The sequence below is a fragment of the Globicephala melas genome, chromosome 14 (genome assembly GCF_963455315.2).
Source record: "Globicephala melas chromosome 14, mGloMel1.2, whole genome shotgun sequence".
Classification (NCBI taxonomy): Eukaryota; Metazoa; Chordata; class Mammalia; order Artiodactyla; family Delphinidae; genus Globicephala; species Globicephala melas.
Window position 1 is genome coordinate 50772897 of NC_083327.1, and position 19705 is coordinate 50792601.

A 19705-nucleotide genomic window follows, 5' to 3' on the forward strand; every position below is an offset into this window, starting at 1 on the left:
TTTTTAGAGTTACTTATTTTTCATTACTAACCTCTAGTTACTTATATATACTACAAATACCTTTTCCAAAATTGTAACTTGTCTTTTATCTCTTTATGGCATCTATTGATGAGTTTTAAATTTTACTGTAATCATTTTAGTACATTAGATTTTTTGTTTACAGCTTGAGTTTATATATATAATTTTTATGATCCAACCATACTTCAAGAAAATATATACATATATCTTCCTATACTTTTTTCTTTAAATTAATGGCTTGTTTTATTTTTACCATTTAAGTCCCTGAACCATCTGGAGTTGATATTTTGGAATTGTACAAAGTAGGAATAAATTACATTTTTTTTTTATTTTGGCAATGAATACCAACTACATCAGCAACATTTTAAGATAATCTCTCTATTCTCTAATTATTGAAATGGCTGCTTTTTCTTATATCAGATTTTTGCTCAAGTGGAATCATTTTAGGTCTCTTTTTGTTCCTGTTTGTCCTTTGGAAAACTTGTTTAGATCTGCACCAATACCATGCTCCCTTGAAAACACAGTATCATGACACTGTTTTATTAATAAGACTCAGGTCACAAAGTACTTGTCTCAATAGTCATACTTCATACTTATTTTGCTGTACTCATTATTATATTTTCACAATATTAAAATTTATTCCTGATTTTCTATTTGAAATTCTCTCTTCCTCCTCTCTACTTCCTAATGTCTAAACTGAACTCAGATTCTACTTCTGCAAGTTCTCATCTATATAGCTTGGATCTCTTTGAACCAAACTTGATAAATGTTCTTAAGCTCCAAACCATGACATTTTTCCAATTTTGTGCTGGCACTCAGTACACCAACCTTGGCTCTATACGTGGGATTGAACAAGAAGCACATCTTGGCCTAACATCTAAGTCAGTCCCAGGTTTCTCACAGTCTAGTTTTCCTGGCACTTAAACCTCCCCAAACCATCCCCTGGCATTGTATCAGTACTATTTTGAGTTCATTCAGTCAGCATCATCTGTGATTTGGGTAGTGATCATATAATTTATTATCCAAACTAAGCAGGTGAAAGAAGGTGTTAGTAATAATTATTCCAGAATAATATGAATAAACCCAGATTTCCCTAAACAACTGAGATACCTGTCATATATGTCATACAACCTGTGGTCTAGACACACACCCCTGATATCAGATCTACTAGTTCAGGCCCATAGATCTTTCCCCCCAGCAATTTCCATGACAGAATATTTAAACTATGTCGAAAAAGCCATGCCACTTTCTAACTAACATAAGCTGTCCCCAAATAGTCTTCTAACATCATAAAACTAAATAAATCCAAAGGGGTTTTATTTTTAAATTCTGCATACTGGCTTCTCCTGAATGATCTGACATATATTACTAGATCAAGAGATAGATATGTGACTCACAAATTTAGGTATTGAAATGTAGTTAAGGTGATAAGCAGAGTCAGGCCTGGTGGCTGAGCGTACCACAAAAATCTAGTGTAGTGTTAAAACCAAGGAATGAAAAATGCCTGACCATTGTCATTTAATTCAAATTTAGGCCCACAATTAAAAATAACTAGACTTTGGCCCCTGACCTGGTCTTTGGTGTCTTTTTCACTCAGAATTCAAACTGACCACAGGCTGGTCAAACATGCACATGGAATGCATGATCAAAGCCCTATGGTCCTCGATATGAGGAACGAAGTAATGTATGGTAGTGCTTCCCAAGGTTTTGATGAATACTGGTCCTTGAAGTGTTCTTTGGAAAAAAGAGGGTGATGTGGTCAAATATATTTGCTAAGCACTGTCTACTACATTCCCTCTTGATTCACCAAGAGGAGTGTTAAAGATCTGAAATGCCTGTGAGTCTTGGTCCTCCTCCTCCTTGGAAATGACTAATCATATCATCAACCCCTCTGTCTCTATCCAATGTGGCGGTGGGGGTGAGGGAGTGTGTGTGCAGTGGACTGCAGGGAGAACTGGGTGTGTTGAGGCATTTCTGTACACAGGATGATAAAGGAATCTGTGTTGACTTGCGGAAATAGTAAATCTAGATTTGGCATCTCTATTGGTCAAAGGCACTCTTCCTCCATCCCCATAATCCCTGACAAATAACTTTACAAGTGGAGTCATTAAGTGCCCTCTGTAGTGCTTGCTACATCATTGAACATGAAGGGCTTCCCTTTTCTTCAAGCTCATGGTACCATGAGAACATCCACCCTGTACTGATACAGTTCCCAAACTAGTCTGTGTCCTCTAGTGTTTTTCTTACAGTGATTTTGGTTTCTTAAGACCTAGAGCAAACAGTTCCACACCACAAATTCAATTCACATTCTTGTTATCTCTTTAACTGAGTGCTAAAGACAAATTACCTTTTACTTTTTCCATGGACTTGCTCTAGTCCTGTCAATTTCACCTATCCTTTTTAATTCAATACCATGAAATTGTATCACATAAATACTTAATTTATGTTAATTAAACTATACATCTCACTCTCTCATTTGCTCTCATAATTTAAGATAATGTAAAATCATATCCTAAATATTCAGGTTATACACACAAAACTATGTGTCCTTACTATGTGGGTGACAGAAGGAATTTTCAAGAGTATTTGTAATGATATGCCTTAGGCATTAACTTTATAAATAGCTCACTGTATATAAAAGCTATGTAAATATTCTTCTGTTGTATGATTTCAAGACCAAAAAAAACCAGTTCTTATTTGGGGAAATGGATGGTCACATTGCTAGCAGAGATTTTAAACAATTTATGAATTATCTCTAACTTTTGTACTGGGAGATAATGCCCATGTCAAGTCCAAATCGTTCAACCATACAAGGGATTGAATATTAATTCTTTTGAAACCTTTATACTGGGTCTAAGATGATTTGGCAACCTAAATTTGTTAATTTCCTGCAAAAGATGCTGATCTCTTCAAAACTTGATTGGAGAGTGTTTCATAGATAGCAGAACTTACAGGGTTTTTTTTTTATTGCAAATGAATATTTTTATCTAAATGTCACATTTTTCTAGGAAGAAAATTTTCATTTTCAGAGTAATCTTCAATCTAGAGTCCTCTACCAGTTCTGCAAAATTATCGGTTTTGTTTTATATATTTTCTTGATTATGCATTTCTACAGACTAAGTATTAGCATACTAAATGCTCTGTAATATGAAGTTCTAATCAGCTTATATTCAACTAAAAATTGTCATGAAAATATAACTGGAATTTTAGATTCATGTTACACCTTTCCTTAAGGTCTACAATGTCTACGTAAACATTTCCAACTGCAATTTTTTTTAAAAGACACCAAGCTACTCAATATTATATTTTCCAATTTTTTTCTGATATATTCACCAATGATATACCCTGTCTCAAAAATCTGACAATAAATAAAACATGCATTTGTTTTTTGTATTAGTACCATCATTAATACTTATGCAACTCTAAATCAAAAGGAAAATGTAAACATATTTATATAATGCACAGAAATGAGGTTTGATCTTAAATCTTATATACAAAGCTTAGAGAAGCTAAAAGAATATTTTTTCTAAACTCAAATATACGCCATTATGCCTAAATTTTCATGAATGGCCATCTGTTAGATACTTCATTGAATTGAGAAATACCAACAAAGAAAAAAGCATTTATCCTTTAACGTATTGTCAAAGCCACTAATGATGCAAATGCCATGGTATACTATAGTTGTCAGTCAATATTTATTCTAAATCTGAGGATAGAAGTCTTAAAAGAAAATTGTGATACTGCAAGAGCAGTACTTAAAATTGTTGGGGGTTTCCTTTTCATTAAAGACACAATAACTTTCATAGTAGACAAATTATGTTGCCTCCTGGTTTGATCAAGTGATTAATCACTAGGAAAATTTTCTAATGTGTTTAAGAAACTGAAAACATCACTTATCATTCTGCAAAATGGGAAACAAAAATATAAACAACTCAAAAAAGAGGTTATGACCTGGACAAATTAACATTTACAAGTGAAAGCTCTATAGATAAATTTTAATAAGAATTGATTCACAGAAAAGACAAGGTTGAATAATTATGCATATCAGTTTAACACAACAAATAATCAGAGCAAGAAACATTTGATAAGTCAGCCTAAAATATTAGCATTAGCACTGTCTATAGCAGAAGTTAAATGAGTAAGCTGCTGAAATATGCTTTTTGTTTTCTCAAGTTTTAGTCAACATACTTGCTTTAACTTGTTTTTCACTTGGAGCTGTTAAGGACAAGAAATAATAAGGTCTAAGTCAGTTACAAGTCTCCTTGGGTCTCTCTCTAAAATAGTTTTCTAAAATAGTTTTTTTTTTTTTCAAAAAAACTATATTATAACCTTGGAAACTAAAGAAAAATGTAGGTCTCAGGAAGAAAAAATACAACGCTGTGCCATTTTCTTTGATAAACTTTAAATATATGCCATGAACCATAGATTTCTTTTCTGATATTCATATAACTTCTCCCAACACAGAATGCTCATTCATGACTCATTCATTTTGTTTTCCATTTTAAATTATTTAAGAATCTGATTGGTTTTATATATATGCCAATGCAGTTTCCTTAAAGTCTACAAAATGGTATGAAAGGAAGGAAGTGAATCGATAAATTATCCAATTGTTTCAATTTTAAAAACATAGTGAATTACAGCTAAGTTGCTACACTGTAATCACACCATGAAATGAACAGATAATGATTTCAAGAAATTTAAATTATTGTATTTTGTCAAATTTAATATTGGATAATAATGTTTAGCTATTAAAACTCTTAAAACTATTCTATCAAACATTTAGAGAGGAGCTAACAGCCATCCTTCGCAAACTCCTCCAAAAATTGCAGACAAAGGAACACTCCCAAACTCATTCTACGAGGCCACCATCACCCTGATACCAAAACCAGACAAAGATGTCACAAAGAAAGAAAATTACAGACCAATATCACTGTGGAATATAGATGCAAAAATCCTCAAAAAAGACTAGCAAACAGAATCCAACAACACATTAAAAGGATTATACACAAAGATCAAGTAGGAGTTATCCCAGGGATGGAAGGATTCTTCAATATACACAAATAAATCAAAGTGATACACCATATTAACAAACTGAAGAATAAAAACCATATGATCATCTCAACAGACGCAGAAAAAGCTTTTGAAAAAATTCAACACCCATTTATGATAAAAACTCTCCAGAAAGTGGGCATAGAAGGAACCTACCTCAACATAATAAAGGCCATATACGACAAACCCACAGCAAAACATCATTCTCAATGGTGAAAAACTGAAAGCATTTCCTCTAAGATCAGGAACAAGACAAGGTTGCCCACTCTCACCACTATTATTCAACATAGTTTTGGAAGTCCTAGCCACGGCAATCAGAGAAGAAAAAGAAATAAAAGGAATACAAATTGGAAAAGAAGTAAAACTGTCACTGTTTGCAGATGACATGATATAATAGGTAGATAATCCTAAGGATGCCATCAGAAAACTACTAGAGCTAATCAATGAATTTGGTAACGCTGCAGGATACAAAATTAATGCACAGAAATCTCTTGCAATCGTATACACTAACAATGAAAGATCAGAAAGAGAAATTAAGGAAACAAACCCATTCACCATTGCAACAAAAAGAATAAAATACCTAGGAATAAACCTACCTAAGGAGGTAAAAGACCTGTACTCAGAAAACTATAAGACAGTGATGAAAGAAATCAAAGATGACACAAACAGATGGAGAGATATACCATATTATTGGATTGGAAGAATCAATATTGTGAAAATGACTCTACTACCCAAAGCAATCTACAGATTCAATGCAATCCCTATTAAATTACCAATGGCATTTTTTACAGAACTAGAACAAATCATCTTAAAATTTGTATGGAGACACAAAGACCCTGAATAGCCAAAGCAATCTTGAGAAAGAAAAACGGGGCTGGAGGAATCAGACTCCCTGACTTCATACTACAGTAATCAAGACAATATGGTACTGGCACAAAAACAGAAATATAGATCAATGGAACAGGATAGAAAGCCCAATGATAAACTCACGCACCTATGGTCAACTAATCTATGACAAAGGAGGCAAGGATATACAATGGAGAAAAGACAGTTTCTTCAATAAGTGGTGCTGGGAAAACTAGACAGCCACATGTAAAAGAATAAAATTAGAACACTCCCTAACACCATACACAAAAATACACTCAAAATGGATTAAAGACCTAAATGGAAGACCAGACATTATAATAAAACTCTTAGAGGAAAACATAGGAAGAACACTCTTGGACATAAATCACAGCAAGATCTTTTTTGACCCACCTCTTAGAGTAATGGAAATAAAAACAAAACTAAACAAATGGGATCTAATGAAACTTAAAAGCTTTTGCACAGCAAAGGAAACTATAAACAAGGCAAAAAGACAACACTCAGAATGGTAGAAAATATTTGCAAACAAATCAGTGGACAAAGGGTTAATCTCCAAAATATATAAATAGCTCATGCAGCTCAATATTAAAAAAACAAAAACAACCCAATCAAAAAATGGGCAGAAGACCTAAATGGACATTTCTCCAAAGAAGACATACAGATGGCCAAGAGGCATATGAAAAGTTGCTCAACATCACTAATTATTAGAGAAATGCAAATCAAAACTACAATGAGGTATCACCTCACACAGGTAAGAATAGGCATCATAAGAAAATCTACAAACAATAAATGCTGGAGCGGGTGTGGAGAAATGGGAACCCTCTTGCACTGTTGGTGGGAATGTAAATTGATACAGCCACTATGGAGAACAGTACGGAGGTTCCTTAAAAAACTAAAAATAGAATTACCATATGACCTAGCAATCCCACTACTGGGCATATACCCAGAGGAAACCACAATTCAAAAAGACACATGCACCCCAATGCTCATTGCAGCTCTATTTACAATAGCCAGGTCATGGAAGCAACCTAAATGCCCATCGACAGATGAATAGATAAAGAAGATGTGGTACATATATACAAAGAAGTATTACTCAACCATAAAAAGGAATGAAATTGGGTCATTTGTAGAGATGTGGATGGACCTAGAGACTGTCATATAAAGTGAAATAAGTCAGAAAGAGAAAACAAATATCGTATATTAACGCATATATGTGGAATCTAGAAAAATGGTACAGATGAACCAGTTTTCAAGGCAGAAATAGAGACACAGATATAGAGAACAGACGTATGAACAGCAATGGGGGAAAGTGGAAGGGGGCGGCGGATGGGATGAATTGGGAGATTGAGATTGACATATATACACTAATATGTATAAAATGGATAACTAATAAGAACATGCTGTATAGCACAGGGAACTCTACTTTACTTTGCTGTACAGTAGAAACTAACACAACATTGTAAAACAACAATATCGCAATAAAAAAATTTTTTTTAATAAAAATAAAATCATTTAACCAAAAAAAAAACACTCTTAAAACTGATTAGACCCATAGTCATTCTTTATGTCTCCCCATTATACGTTTCTCTGATTATGTTCTATTTCAGCTTTCTGCGTATGTACGTAAGTGAGAATATGTGTTATGGCTCAGTTATGGGAATGTTACCCCCAAACACATAATCTGTTCTCTGTTCTCTGTAAGGTAGACAAAAACATTCGTTCCTTCCCATAGGTGAGTAATATCAATGTTAATGTGAAGTGTGAAATGTGTGATTATTTCATATTGCAAATTATTTAAAAGTCATTCATATTTATATTTTTTTAAAAATATGATTATCCTATTTGATATTTCTCTTTTCATCCACTCAAACATTTTCAAGTTCCTAAAATGTTCCTGACATTATGATAGGCACTCTTGGATAAAGATATAAAAAACAATTTTCATATTCTAATTTCTGACTGTTTAAAGTGGAAAAAAGAAAAGGTAATATGATTATAAGAGTATGTTAAGTGTTTTTATATAGAAAAGAAAATGATGCTATGGGAACTAGCTGGAGAAACTCCTAAATGGATTAGGGTTTTCTGAGGAAGTTTTACAAACCTGGAAGAAGAATAAGAAATGTGGTTTCGAATCTGCAGTTTGCTGTGGTCTGTGACAGGGGTGGGAGTATAGTTGAGCTAGATTTGCATGGGTATTTACATAATATTGTAATTGCTATTTTAATGTATTGCCAATGTAAATGCTATTTCCATTTAAATATAATATGATCGGAGGGGTGACTAATGGACATTAGATGAGGTTATGACAGCTTACACACACACATACACACACACACACACACACACAATCAGTACAGTTCCTTGAGCAGGAGTTGCATTTATTTTCATTTGAAACAACAAATAGGGCAAGTTAAATCCAGAAACCTTTAAGAAAATCATTTGGTATCTACACCTACTGCATTCTTAGTTTCTGTTTGTTTGTATATGTGTTTTTCTGCTTGTCTGATTGTCAGTTCACTTTCTTCCCCTCATTCGAATGTAAATTGACTGAAGACAAAATCTACTTCTACTCTCATTGCAACTCCCCTGAGTACTCAAGATGTGTCATTAAATAACATTTTGAATAGAGAGAGAATATTTGCTGGAATTGAATATTTCATATTTTCAAAACAAAGCAATGTCAGATGCACTTATAATAGAAAGGGTTTTGTTTTTATTTTGGTTTCTGTTTTCTACCCTAAACTGTAAAATAGTGCTTCTCAAACACTGCTTTGACGAATGCACTGGGGATCTTAGGAAGTTGCAGATGCTGATTCAGTAGATCTGGGGTGGGACCAGAGATTCTGTATTTCTAACAACCTCTCAGGTGCTCCTAATGCTGCTGGTTCACAGAACACACAGTGAGTAGCAAGAGTGTAATGTACTATTTGGCCTCCATTTTCTAACATGGCATTGGTGTTAACCGTATGACAAGAACTTGGAAAAAAGACATCTCATAAGATGGAAGGGTTTCCTGCCCTTTCCAGTCATGGCCCTTACCCCCGTCTGAGGGTACATCATTAATAAACTTTGGACATCAGGTAGAAAGACCCCAGCAACCTCAGTCTGACTCACCTGAATGTTCCTTCTTTGGTGGCTTTGCTGTATCAAACAAGAAAAGAAAAAAATTCAACATTTTATACCATTTGATCACATTTCATTATTCAATTGCAAGTTTTATATCTTGAAATTAAGAGGATAGAAGAATTTTAAAAGTTACCTGGTTCTATATGTTTTTCTTTCTTTTCCTGTTCTGAAACATATTATTTTTGTTATTATTATTCTTCCAATTTTATGTGTCACAACTTAATTGTCCTAACACAAAGAAACATATATGTCTAGTGCTGTATTGCACTGATAGTAGCTGCCATGAAAAGACTAATATCCGACACATATTTAAAAAGAGTTTTTCCAATCTTCCCCTGTTTTCCCTCACAGAGCAGCAATAAAAATTATTCTGGATATTAGAGGAATTAAAATTTTTCATGGATAATAAACTAGAAAGATAAAGTAGGGTCTATAAAGGATGGAAAAATTTTTAATTTCCTTTCTTACTAGATCAACATGAAATAAATTTGGGATAAAAAGTAAGCATAAAGGATAATTATTACATCTGTTTTAAAATAATTCTCAGATAAGGATGAACAGATTTCCTCTGGACTTTCTCTTCTAAGGTGAACTTTTCTTATATTGAAAAGGTATATGTTTAGCTAAGACAAAGTCTTTGCTGAGGCAGATTTACGACGCTAAAAATAGACTAAGAATTTTCAGGGGGAAGCAAAACACACTTCCCTTGTTTTTAGGACAAATGCTCCTTATAGAGTATTTTTCATATAGTGTTCCTTTTTAAGAACCCACTTTTGCCAATGTTATATGAGATGAAGAATCATTCTGGCCTCAAAATTAAGCTGACATTTGTATTATAATAAGCACTAATTTTATATGAAGTGTAGGTACTAATTTTATATGAAGTGCTATTTTCTACATTTCTATTCTTACTTATTTTGCCTTGACAAGCAAAATTTGACAAGCTTGTCAAATTAATTTAAATGATTTTCAAGAAATACTTTAACATACACACATTATTATCTGATTTTTTAAAGAAAAATAAAGAGATTTCTTCAAGTTTCATTTAATGAATATATTTTGGAGACTAGAAGATGTTTATGCTGAAAGAATTCTAAGAACTATATTTTAGAAACATATAGTGTCATCGAATTTCCTATGGTTATCTCATCAGTCTCTCAAGTGTACAATTTTGTTTACCACGCTTGTACTTGTGAAGGTATAATGAGCAATTTATTCACTCCCAAGATAGCAGGCAGGCAATAAAACAAATAAAACGAATGGCCTGACCAAGTGTTACAAGTCAAAGGGAAGAAGCATACGTGACTTAGCTAAAATTAAACACAGGTAAGAACATTAAAAACTGCCTGGAAAACATGGAGTAATTAAATGCATTGCTTAATTTATTGCTGAACTGAACCACCAATTATCAAAACATTTCTAAGAAATTTGTAAAGTAATAACAATCAAAAAAAAATACTGGAAGTTGCTTTGGGTATGCACCAAAATCAATTACCAACTATCTGTGAGATTTCAAAGTTAAAATAAGGGTCTTCCAATCATATCAGAAAGTAACTGTATAAGCAGAAAAATACCCGTGCTAATTTGGGATGATGTGCAAGAAAAGGCTGTCAAGTCCATTTATTTTATGGGATAATTCAAGATGTAATTATTGAATTACCTTAATAAATACAAATTAATTCATGCTTATATCTACAGGGACTGTCAAATCATACTTATAATTGATTTTTTTATTTGGAAAAAATTATAGCTCACTAGAGTTAGCAAAAATATATACAGGAAGAGTACATGTATACATAAATACATGTACTCTTCTCCCTGTTTTCCCTACCATGATTTGTTTTAGACTGCAAAAAAAACCAAAAACACAAAAACAACCAACTTTTAAGTTGTGGTAACTAGAAAAGAAAAAGCAAAATAAGAATATAGGGTTGGAGATGTATAATTGAATAAAGCAATCTTAAAGTAAAAACAACAACAACTGAATACAGCAAATTCAAAGATGCGACGATAACAACAAAAGCAGGTCCAGATGATAAACTAGAGCAAATAAGTTAATTTGAAAAGAATTAGTAGTTGTTTAGAGGAAAATTCTTTTTCTTGTCCTTATTACTGCCCAAGTCAATCCACAGAACTTCCCAAGGAGGGAAGCAGTTGGAATGTTAAATGAATGCCTGGGAAGGCATGTTTATTTATTAAATATATCAATACTCTGAAGATTGTCAAGGAGCTGCAGTGTGTCTGTGGGAAATTTTAATCATATAGACTGTAATAAAGCAAGGGCCTTAAGGTTACATATATATTATTTAAATACCATTTTTCAAATCTCCAGTTGTCCTCCATTTCCCTGCTGGTGCAATGGTTTATAGAGTGGTTTCTGTATCAATCAGTGTGCCAGTGCCCATATCAGCAGCTGTGCACACACATAAATCTGGTATCGAAATACCACATAGTTCTCTATAGACAGATTGCTCCCCTTGGCTGAGTTGTAGTGTACCTTCATGATTCTCTCCATAGGACATTTTAGAGCACTTTTATGACATAAAAGGTCAAATGTCCTGACCTTTGCAGGACCAAAATGCATGTAAATCTTTTTTTTTTAATTGGTATATATTTTAAAACATGTTTTTAATTTCACTAGGATTTTTTAAAGCTCTGCATACCTGGAAATGGAATGATTATTAATGGCTAATTGAATAAGGTTAAGTTGACATTATTTGTTTCTGTTTGTTTTTCTTCAGAGAAGAGTAAACATTTGCAAAAGACTCAACCTCAAAGCATCAAGCTTTACTGAATCATTAGCAAGCAAGCTTTAATAATGTGTTATAGCAACAGTGGATGCTGCCTATGTTATGCATCCCAAGCAATGCAGTTTCACAGAGCTCACAGTGTTTGTAGGGAAAAAGGACACTGTTATGGACAAAATGTCATATATCATGTGAACATGCCAAAATATTTATGGATTACAAGAACAAAGAAAACAGAAAAGAGACTGTAAAACTAACCTGAAAAAGAACTTCTGTTCTATATTCTAGCTACAGAACTAACCAGATTACAGAGACTAAATTTCCACTAACATAATACAGTTTTGGTTAATGGAGTGAAGTTATATTTTTTGGTTAAGACTGTGGACAATGTTATTAGACGATTGCATGAATTTGAAAAAGGACTCTAAGGAAGAGTGCCATGCTTTTCAGTCCACTCTGATCACCCCCTCCCCAGGTTGTATATTCTTTCATTCTGACAAAAAAAATAGAGTTCACATGCATAAAATATAGAAAAGGGAGATTCAAAACCGCAAGTCTAGGTATTTCAGCAGGACAGTAGTAGCAGTAAATAGAAAAAATATATAATTTGCATGCCTTTCCTTACTTTTTCCCTTGGGTAGTTCTGTTGAAAGAAATATAAACAGAAAGCCATTACTCATGAAACTTTCAAAGATAAAGTATACTCCCTCAACACATTGATTACACTGTAATGTTTCCTACGCCTCCTCCCATTCTCTCCCCTTAAATTTCTCAGTGTTGCTCAGAGGTATTGCTGATTATCATAGGTGTTTCCATTAGTTAATTGTAAAACATTATTTGACAATGAACCTAGGATTATACTGTTTAACTATTTTAAATGACTTATATCTTGTAGTCTTCTTAAATGTATATGAACACATAAACACCCTGTACACATAAACCCTTATGAGCAAATACAAAAGACACAGGTATACTTGCCACATGATTTATGATTTTATTCAAGACTTAAAGGAACTACTCAGTTCCATCGATGCTGGTATATCCAAGATTAATTAAATTTATGCTTTTTAGCAAAGTAAATGCTTGTTACTGAACATCGTTCAATTTCTTGTCCAGCAAACATTTCTTTGAAAATAATTACTGTGAAAGGTAAACATAGGCAGTATTTATTTTTATCACTGCCAAATATTTCTCATAGCATTATTGTCAGGAAAGATTTGACTCTCTCTCTTTTTCTTTCTTTCTCAATATTCTCTTTCTCTCTTTTATCCCATATTAAGTTTTTTCTTTGGTGTGACTCCTTTAAAAAGGAATGCTGCTTGGGGGTTCATTAAATATAAGACAGAAAAAGGAAATATTCCCAATACCTTCTGCAGTTGTTCTTGTTTTCTTGGAATCTGAAAATACAAATATAAATTACTGACAAAGCAGATTAGAAAAATCAACAACTGATAAGCTCACAACAAAATGTCCATACACTCTGAAATCATTTTCAATGAAATGGATTGATTGCATGTTGTATTTCTAGAATATGGGGCTTAAAGATAAATTATTCTGTTTTTGAGAGGAGGAGTATTAGATTAAGGCAAGAAGTGAGAAACTTTTGATGTATAAAATATAGAAAAAATACAAAGGAAAATATCCACATCTAATTTGCATAGAAATTACAATGTGTCTATAGCAGCTAATGACCTTTTAATAAAATGTCAAACTGGGCAGATATACTGTCTGTTTCTATAGACATGGGTTGGAATCCATGAATTTAGTTGGCAATTTCTTCATTTGTTCAATCTATAGCAATCCTGGTGAAATGTATTGTACTCTCCTTGAATAATTGATGCATTTCCAGTACAAACATTAACTTATTCATATTGTAATGAAAAAGAAACAGGTGATGATGGCTCATGGGTTACTGACGAACATATCATTTATTTAGTAACTGCTATGTAGTAACACGCATTCAGTGGTCAAAAGCCATCTATTCAATTTTTAGTCTTTTGGGTGTTCAGCCTATATCTGAGAAATTTATTATTTCCAGTATTTTTATACCATGAAACTCTCTGTTCCTATCACTTGAAATTAAAAACAAGTGTTTTTTTAACTTGTTTATTTTAGAATGGAGGCATCTTAAATTTTTGCTTAGAATATTTCATTCTGTATATTCTGTTTTCTTTCTTTTACCTCTTCTGTAACTTAGTTTTGAAATTATCTGAATATTACTGAAATTAGAATCAAAATAATGAACTATGAATTTATGCTTGCAAAACATAAACTGTTCTCTGGCTGACAATTATATGGCTTAGAACCTAGAGCAATAGATATTCACTAACAATTTGGAAGTTAATGAATCTGTGTGCCTTATAGTGATGTAGATGGATCATGATTATAGTTCCACAATGAAGTAATGGACCTAAAATGTTTGAAGATGACAGTGAGTAGGAGACTGTTCACAACAGGCAGTTAGATGCTCAACTGAATTGTTTTATGAGAAAATGATAATCAGTAACAGTAATAGTGTGGTGAAAGTAATAACCTACTTCCACAGAAGTAGAAGCTAAAAACACATTTTAGGAGAGCAACTTGGGGAAAAACATCTAGAAAGTCATTAAAATGAGCATACTTTTTGACACAGTAGTTCAACTTCTAGATTTCCAAGGAGAAACATGCAAAATTGTCATAAGAAAATCTTATACGAAGATGCTTTGTGACATTGTTTTATACCTCTAAATAAGGGGAATATTAACCAGTACCCTCCGTACAGTAGGGGAACTCTTCATGGGATTCACAGTATATCCACATAATAGAAAAACATAGTCATTAAAATGATGTTTTGCAACGTCTTCTTTCTGAATTTCTATTTTTTCTGTAATTGGGTTTTGTTTCACGTTTAAGAGAAAAAACAAACCTTATTTTTTAAAATAATATATCCTTGAAACTGAACACTTATTGAGTAAACATTTATTAAACACTATTATGTCCAGTATGCCTTAGTAAGAAGAATTTTTGACTAAATTTTTCTTAATACCTGTCACCTCACCCTAAAAACCCAATCTTTTTCTTGCTATTCATTTTCTCATCAGGAACTGTAATGAAGTGGACCAAATTCATGATCTAAAACAAATGTGCTTTGCAAGCAATTTCTCATTTGTTTCCTTGATGAGTAATTATCCTAATTAGGTAAGCAGGTAATTCAAATATTAGAAAAATATTATATAAAACAATTCCATATAAGAATGTGATAAATGTCATCTATCATCTTACTCATATGTCTAGCTATTTATTAATAATATGCAGTGGCCACTCTTTTGGAGATACAGATTCTCCTACCACAACAGATGAAAGTCTGAAGTGTATAGTTCAATGGCTAGCACGACTTATCAATTAGTTTGGCTGCAGTATACTGGGATAGGATTTCTGCCTGTCCAAGAGGTTCTGTGATCCTTGCTGAGCAATCTTTTGAGCCCAGAGTACAGCCAATATGGAAAACACAGACATATTATGGTGGGCACCTACAGTTGAAATACAACTGAAGGTAACGCGTGGGAAGAATGTTTGAACAGACAGAGGCTAAAATGTGGCATATTAGGACAAGATTATTTCCAGCCCCCCTATTTTTCAACTAGATGCTGGCATGGGGTAGGGGCAAAAAGCTTAATACAATATATGTAAGTCTGGAATGCCTGTTGTTTTTAATCTGTTTTTCTTTTCCCTGGTAATAAGAATTGATAAATATTGTATTAGATATCCATTGTTCTGTAATAAAAGAATAAAAATAATATGAAGTCCAGGGTCAGGTAAAGTACATCACTTACTGAGATAAAGAAAAGTATTTCATAAAGTAGAAATGTAAAAAAATAAGTCATGATCTAATCAAGCAGGTCTTTAAAGTTCAATATATTTGCTGTAAGAACTGGGAGCTGTAGTGAAATGCACTTAAAATGTCATCATAATTTCACGTCTTTTGGTTAGGAGTCAACAGAGTAGCAGACTTACACAAGTAAATACCTGAGAAACCAAAATATATAATGCTTAAAATTGAAAGATCACATACTGACCCTAAAGAGCTATTAGTCCCAGCACTTAATACTCATGCTATTAAACTTCATTACGTGCTCCCAGCACTCTGCTGAAATGGCTTAAAAATATTATAAAGGCTTACTTGGTGAATATACCTCCCTAAAGGCCATCTGCCCAATAATCTGAACAACAGTCTTCTATTAAGAACATTGAGACCCACAGCAGCTGATTGAAAAGCAGTGATGTGTTTGCAATCTGTTCAATTCATCACTCACTCAACTTTAGCAATGTATCAGGTATGGTCTATTATGTTCATGAATGATGCCAGAGGAAAATGAAATACCAATTCATATTGAAGGGAAAAATTAACTCTCTGATAGTCTAATAAATCAGGTAATGAAGTATGCCGTGTGTGTGTGTGTGTGTGTGTGTGTGTGTGTGTGACTTGCCAATTGGCATCCTTATTCAATTACAACAGAAACTTTGCATTGTTCTTCAGCATGATTCCTCTTCAGATCTCAATGATGAAGTCCTAGAACTTAGGACTAATTCTCACATGCATTCAACTCTACTTGGCCTTGCCCTAAGTTACAGTAAATAATAAATCTCATCTGGCTAGTTCTCAATGGAGCTGTATCCTTCAGAAGATAACCTGTGTTGAAAAACCCACAGGCTTGAGGACTTCCCTGGTGGTGCAGTGGTTAAGAATCCACCTGCCAATGCAGGGGACATGCGTTCAATCCTTGGTCCGGGAAGATGCCACATGCCACAGAGCAACTAAGCCCATGCACCACAACTACTGAACCTGAGCTCTAGAGCCCGCGAGCCACAACTACTGAAGGCCACGTGCCTAGAGCCCGTGCTCTGCAACAAGAGAAGCCACCGCAATGAGAAACCCATGCAAGGCAATGTAGAGTAGGCCCCGCTCGCCGCAACTAGAGAAAGCCCGGGTGCAGGAACAAAGACCCAATGCAGCCAAATATAAATAAATAAAATAAATAAGTTTATTAAAAAAAAAACCCCACAGGCTTTCCAACCCCTAGGATTTCATCAACAAAGCTGAGGTTAGTTGAATGAGATCTACCTAGATCTGCTAGTGCAACTCAAGTAGCAGCTAACGATCATATACACTTAAGATAAAATTGTTAGTAACTGACTATAAATTCCCAGACCTAAAAAGCTCACTATAATACAACTCCCAATTTGAAAAAAAAATCGTTTCTTGCCTGGGATATGAAAATTTGAGTGCCTACTCTTACTTCTTGTGGCTATAATATTTATCTTAAGAGTCCTAGATATTACTGATTCATTCACAGAATAAATATTTGTTGAGCAATGTACAAACTAAGGAAATGTGTTAGTTCCTGTAAGGGATGAAAGTGAATTAGACATGGTCCCTTTAGTCAAAAGTCTTAAAGTCAAGTAGAATAGAAGGAAAATGATGCAAGTAATATGAAGTACAAGGGGCATGAAATAAACAATACTAAGGAAGTACACAAAAACTCTGAAGGGAGATTATAAATGAAAGAGAAATTTCTTTTTTTTTTTTTGCAGTACGCGGGCCTCTCACTGTTGTGGCCTCTCCCATTGCGGAGCACAGGCTCCGGACGCACAGGCTCAGCGGCCATGGCTCACGGGCCCAGCCGCTCCGCGGCATGTGGGATCTCCCCGGACCAGGGCACGAACCCATGTCCCCTGCATCGGCAGGCAAACTCTCAACCACTGCGCCACCAGGGAAGCCCCGAGAAAAAATATTTAATTGGGAGGTTCAGACAGACATCCTAGAACAGTGGTCCCCAACCTTTTTGGCACCAGGGACGGGTTTCATGGAAGACAATTTTTCCATGGACGAGGTGGGTGGGGGATGGCTCAGGCAGTAATGCAAGTAATGGGGAGCGGTGGGGAGCAATGGGGAGTGGCAGATAAAGCTTCCCTCACTCGCTCGCTGCTTACCTCCTGCTGTGCGGCCTGGTTCCCCGGGGGGTTGGGGACCCTTGTCCTAGAGGGAAGAGAATTTATCTTGAGCCCTAAGAACACTGAGTATTCATAGAAGGAAAAGGAAAGGGTAAGATCTATTATGATAATAGAAGGGACAATGGCTAGACAGCACATTGTATCTGTAAAATTGAAAGTGACTTAGTATGGATGAAACACATAATATACAAAGGAAGAAACTGGGTGGGAGAGTAGGGTACAGGTTCCACCACGGTGCCCTGGTGGCTTTGCACTAGCCATATATGCCATTCAGGCAAAGATCTGAACCACAGCTAATTCTGAGTCTGGCAGGATGTCTTGTGATCCTTCAAGAACGTTAAGGGGATGGGAGGCCTATGAGGACTTTCTATGAGGTCATCTTCCACATGCCTCTCTGTCTCTCCTGGAGGTTGTCATAAGACAACTTCTCATCACCTCCTGGGTTCTCCTGCCTAGAACCCTTTGAGAACAGACCTGGAGACCACTGGCTGTAGTCCAGATTTGAGTCCTCAGCAAAAAGCTGTCCCTAACTTGTGCTGAATTATCTGGTGTGTTGAATTTTTGGTGTGTGGGACAAGGACAATGAAGAGCTGGCACCTTTAGATACCCTTGCTTTTGCTGGCCATGAAAGTAATAAACTGTCTCAATTTCAAAAGAGATCATTGTATTTTTACTGGTGGAATTTGTCAGTCCTTGGCTTTGACTTTGCCTTGATATGTGCTTGACAGGAGGTCAGGAAACACTCTGTGGGGACTTAAGTTACAGATTAAGGCTTGTAGACTATGTTCTGTGGTCAGTGTGGTGCCACTGACTATTTTAAATAGGTAATGACATAAAGTGTTTCATGAAGTCAGTTCAGTATTTTGGAAGAAAATATTTAGGGAAAACATTACAGGCAGAATGATTATTTAGGTCAGAGATACTCAAACGTTTTTATCTCAGGACTCCTATAAAAATCTTAACAATTGTAAAGGACCCCAAACAGCTTTTATTCTATCTATGACATTTATAATTTTAAAAAATAAAGCTGATAATATTTTTAAATATATATTTATTAATCAAAAAATTTTAAACCTGTTACCTGTTACCATAAATATACTTTTTATGACAAATATATTTTCCAATACCAAAAAAATGATGAGATGAAGGACTTTGTTTTACACTTTTGTGAATCTCCTTAATGTCTGGCAAAGATAGTTGGATTCGCATATCTCCTTAAGCATTCATTCTGTTGCAATATCACACACTGTGTAGCTTCTGGAAAACTCTAGTGCACACTCATAAGAGAATGAGAGTGAGAAGGAAATGATAAATCCATATTTTTATCAATATAGTTTTGATCTTGCAGAACCACTGAAAAGGCCTCAGGTACTTCCAGTAGTCCTTGACCACATCTTGAGAACCTCTGATTTTCAAGACCGTTTCCCTGGTTCATGCAAAAGGTTAGTAAGACCAACATGAGGTCACAAATGAGGATGTGAGGTCGCAACTGAAGGAATGGAGGCTGTGAGTGAAGATTAGCTTTTCTGATTACTTTAGGATGGATTAGACAAGAGAGTTTAGTCAAATTAAAAATTCCGGAGGACTAAATTTTAGTGGCAAAGGAAACACAGGAGTCAAAGTTTACACTACAATTTGAGTCCTGGTGTCTGCAAAGAGAATGGGATGACTCTATAAGAAGAAATAAAGGAATAAGTATATGTTTACAAAGAAAAATATAATTTGATTAGGACTTTGACTTTGGGAACCTGATGGACAGTAGGAACGTGTGTTAATAAATCACAAGGAAAGTGTCTGCCGAGGGAGAAAGAGTGGCAACTTCAGTAGAAAAAGGCTTCTCACAGAAGGACCTCAGCTGAACATTTATTCAGAAACGTTACTCTACTTAGGCTAAGATATGCTTGCTCTGA

At 34.6% G+C, this 19705-nt stretch overlaps 1 protein-coding gene across 2 annotated transcripts in view; it reads right to left on the bottom strand.

Annotated features, from left to right (window-relative positions):
- The window catches only part of TRDN (triadin), a 495585-nt gene that overhangs the window by 118798 nt on the left and 357082 nt on the right, over positions 1-19705 (bottom strand). For both annotated transcript variants that reach the window (XM_060283977.1, XM_060283978.1), the window contains 5 exons: positions 13172-13201; positions 12430-12447; positions 9191-9223; positions 9046-9072; positions 4207-4233 (listed from right to left, as the gene is read on the bottom strand). In XM_060283977.1, coding sequence (XP_060139960.1) covers positions 4207-4233; positions 9046-9072; positions 9191-9223; positions 12430-12447; positions 13172-13201 — 135 coding nt within the window. The remainder of the gene's footprint in view (positions 1-4206; positions 4234-9045; positions 9073-9190; positions 9224-12429; positions 12448-13171; positions 13202-19705) is intronic.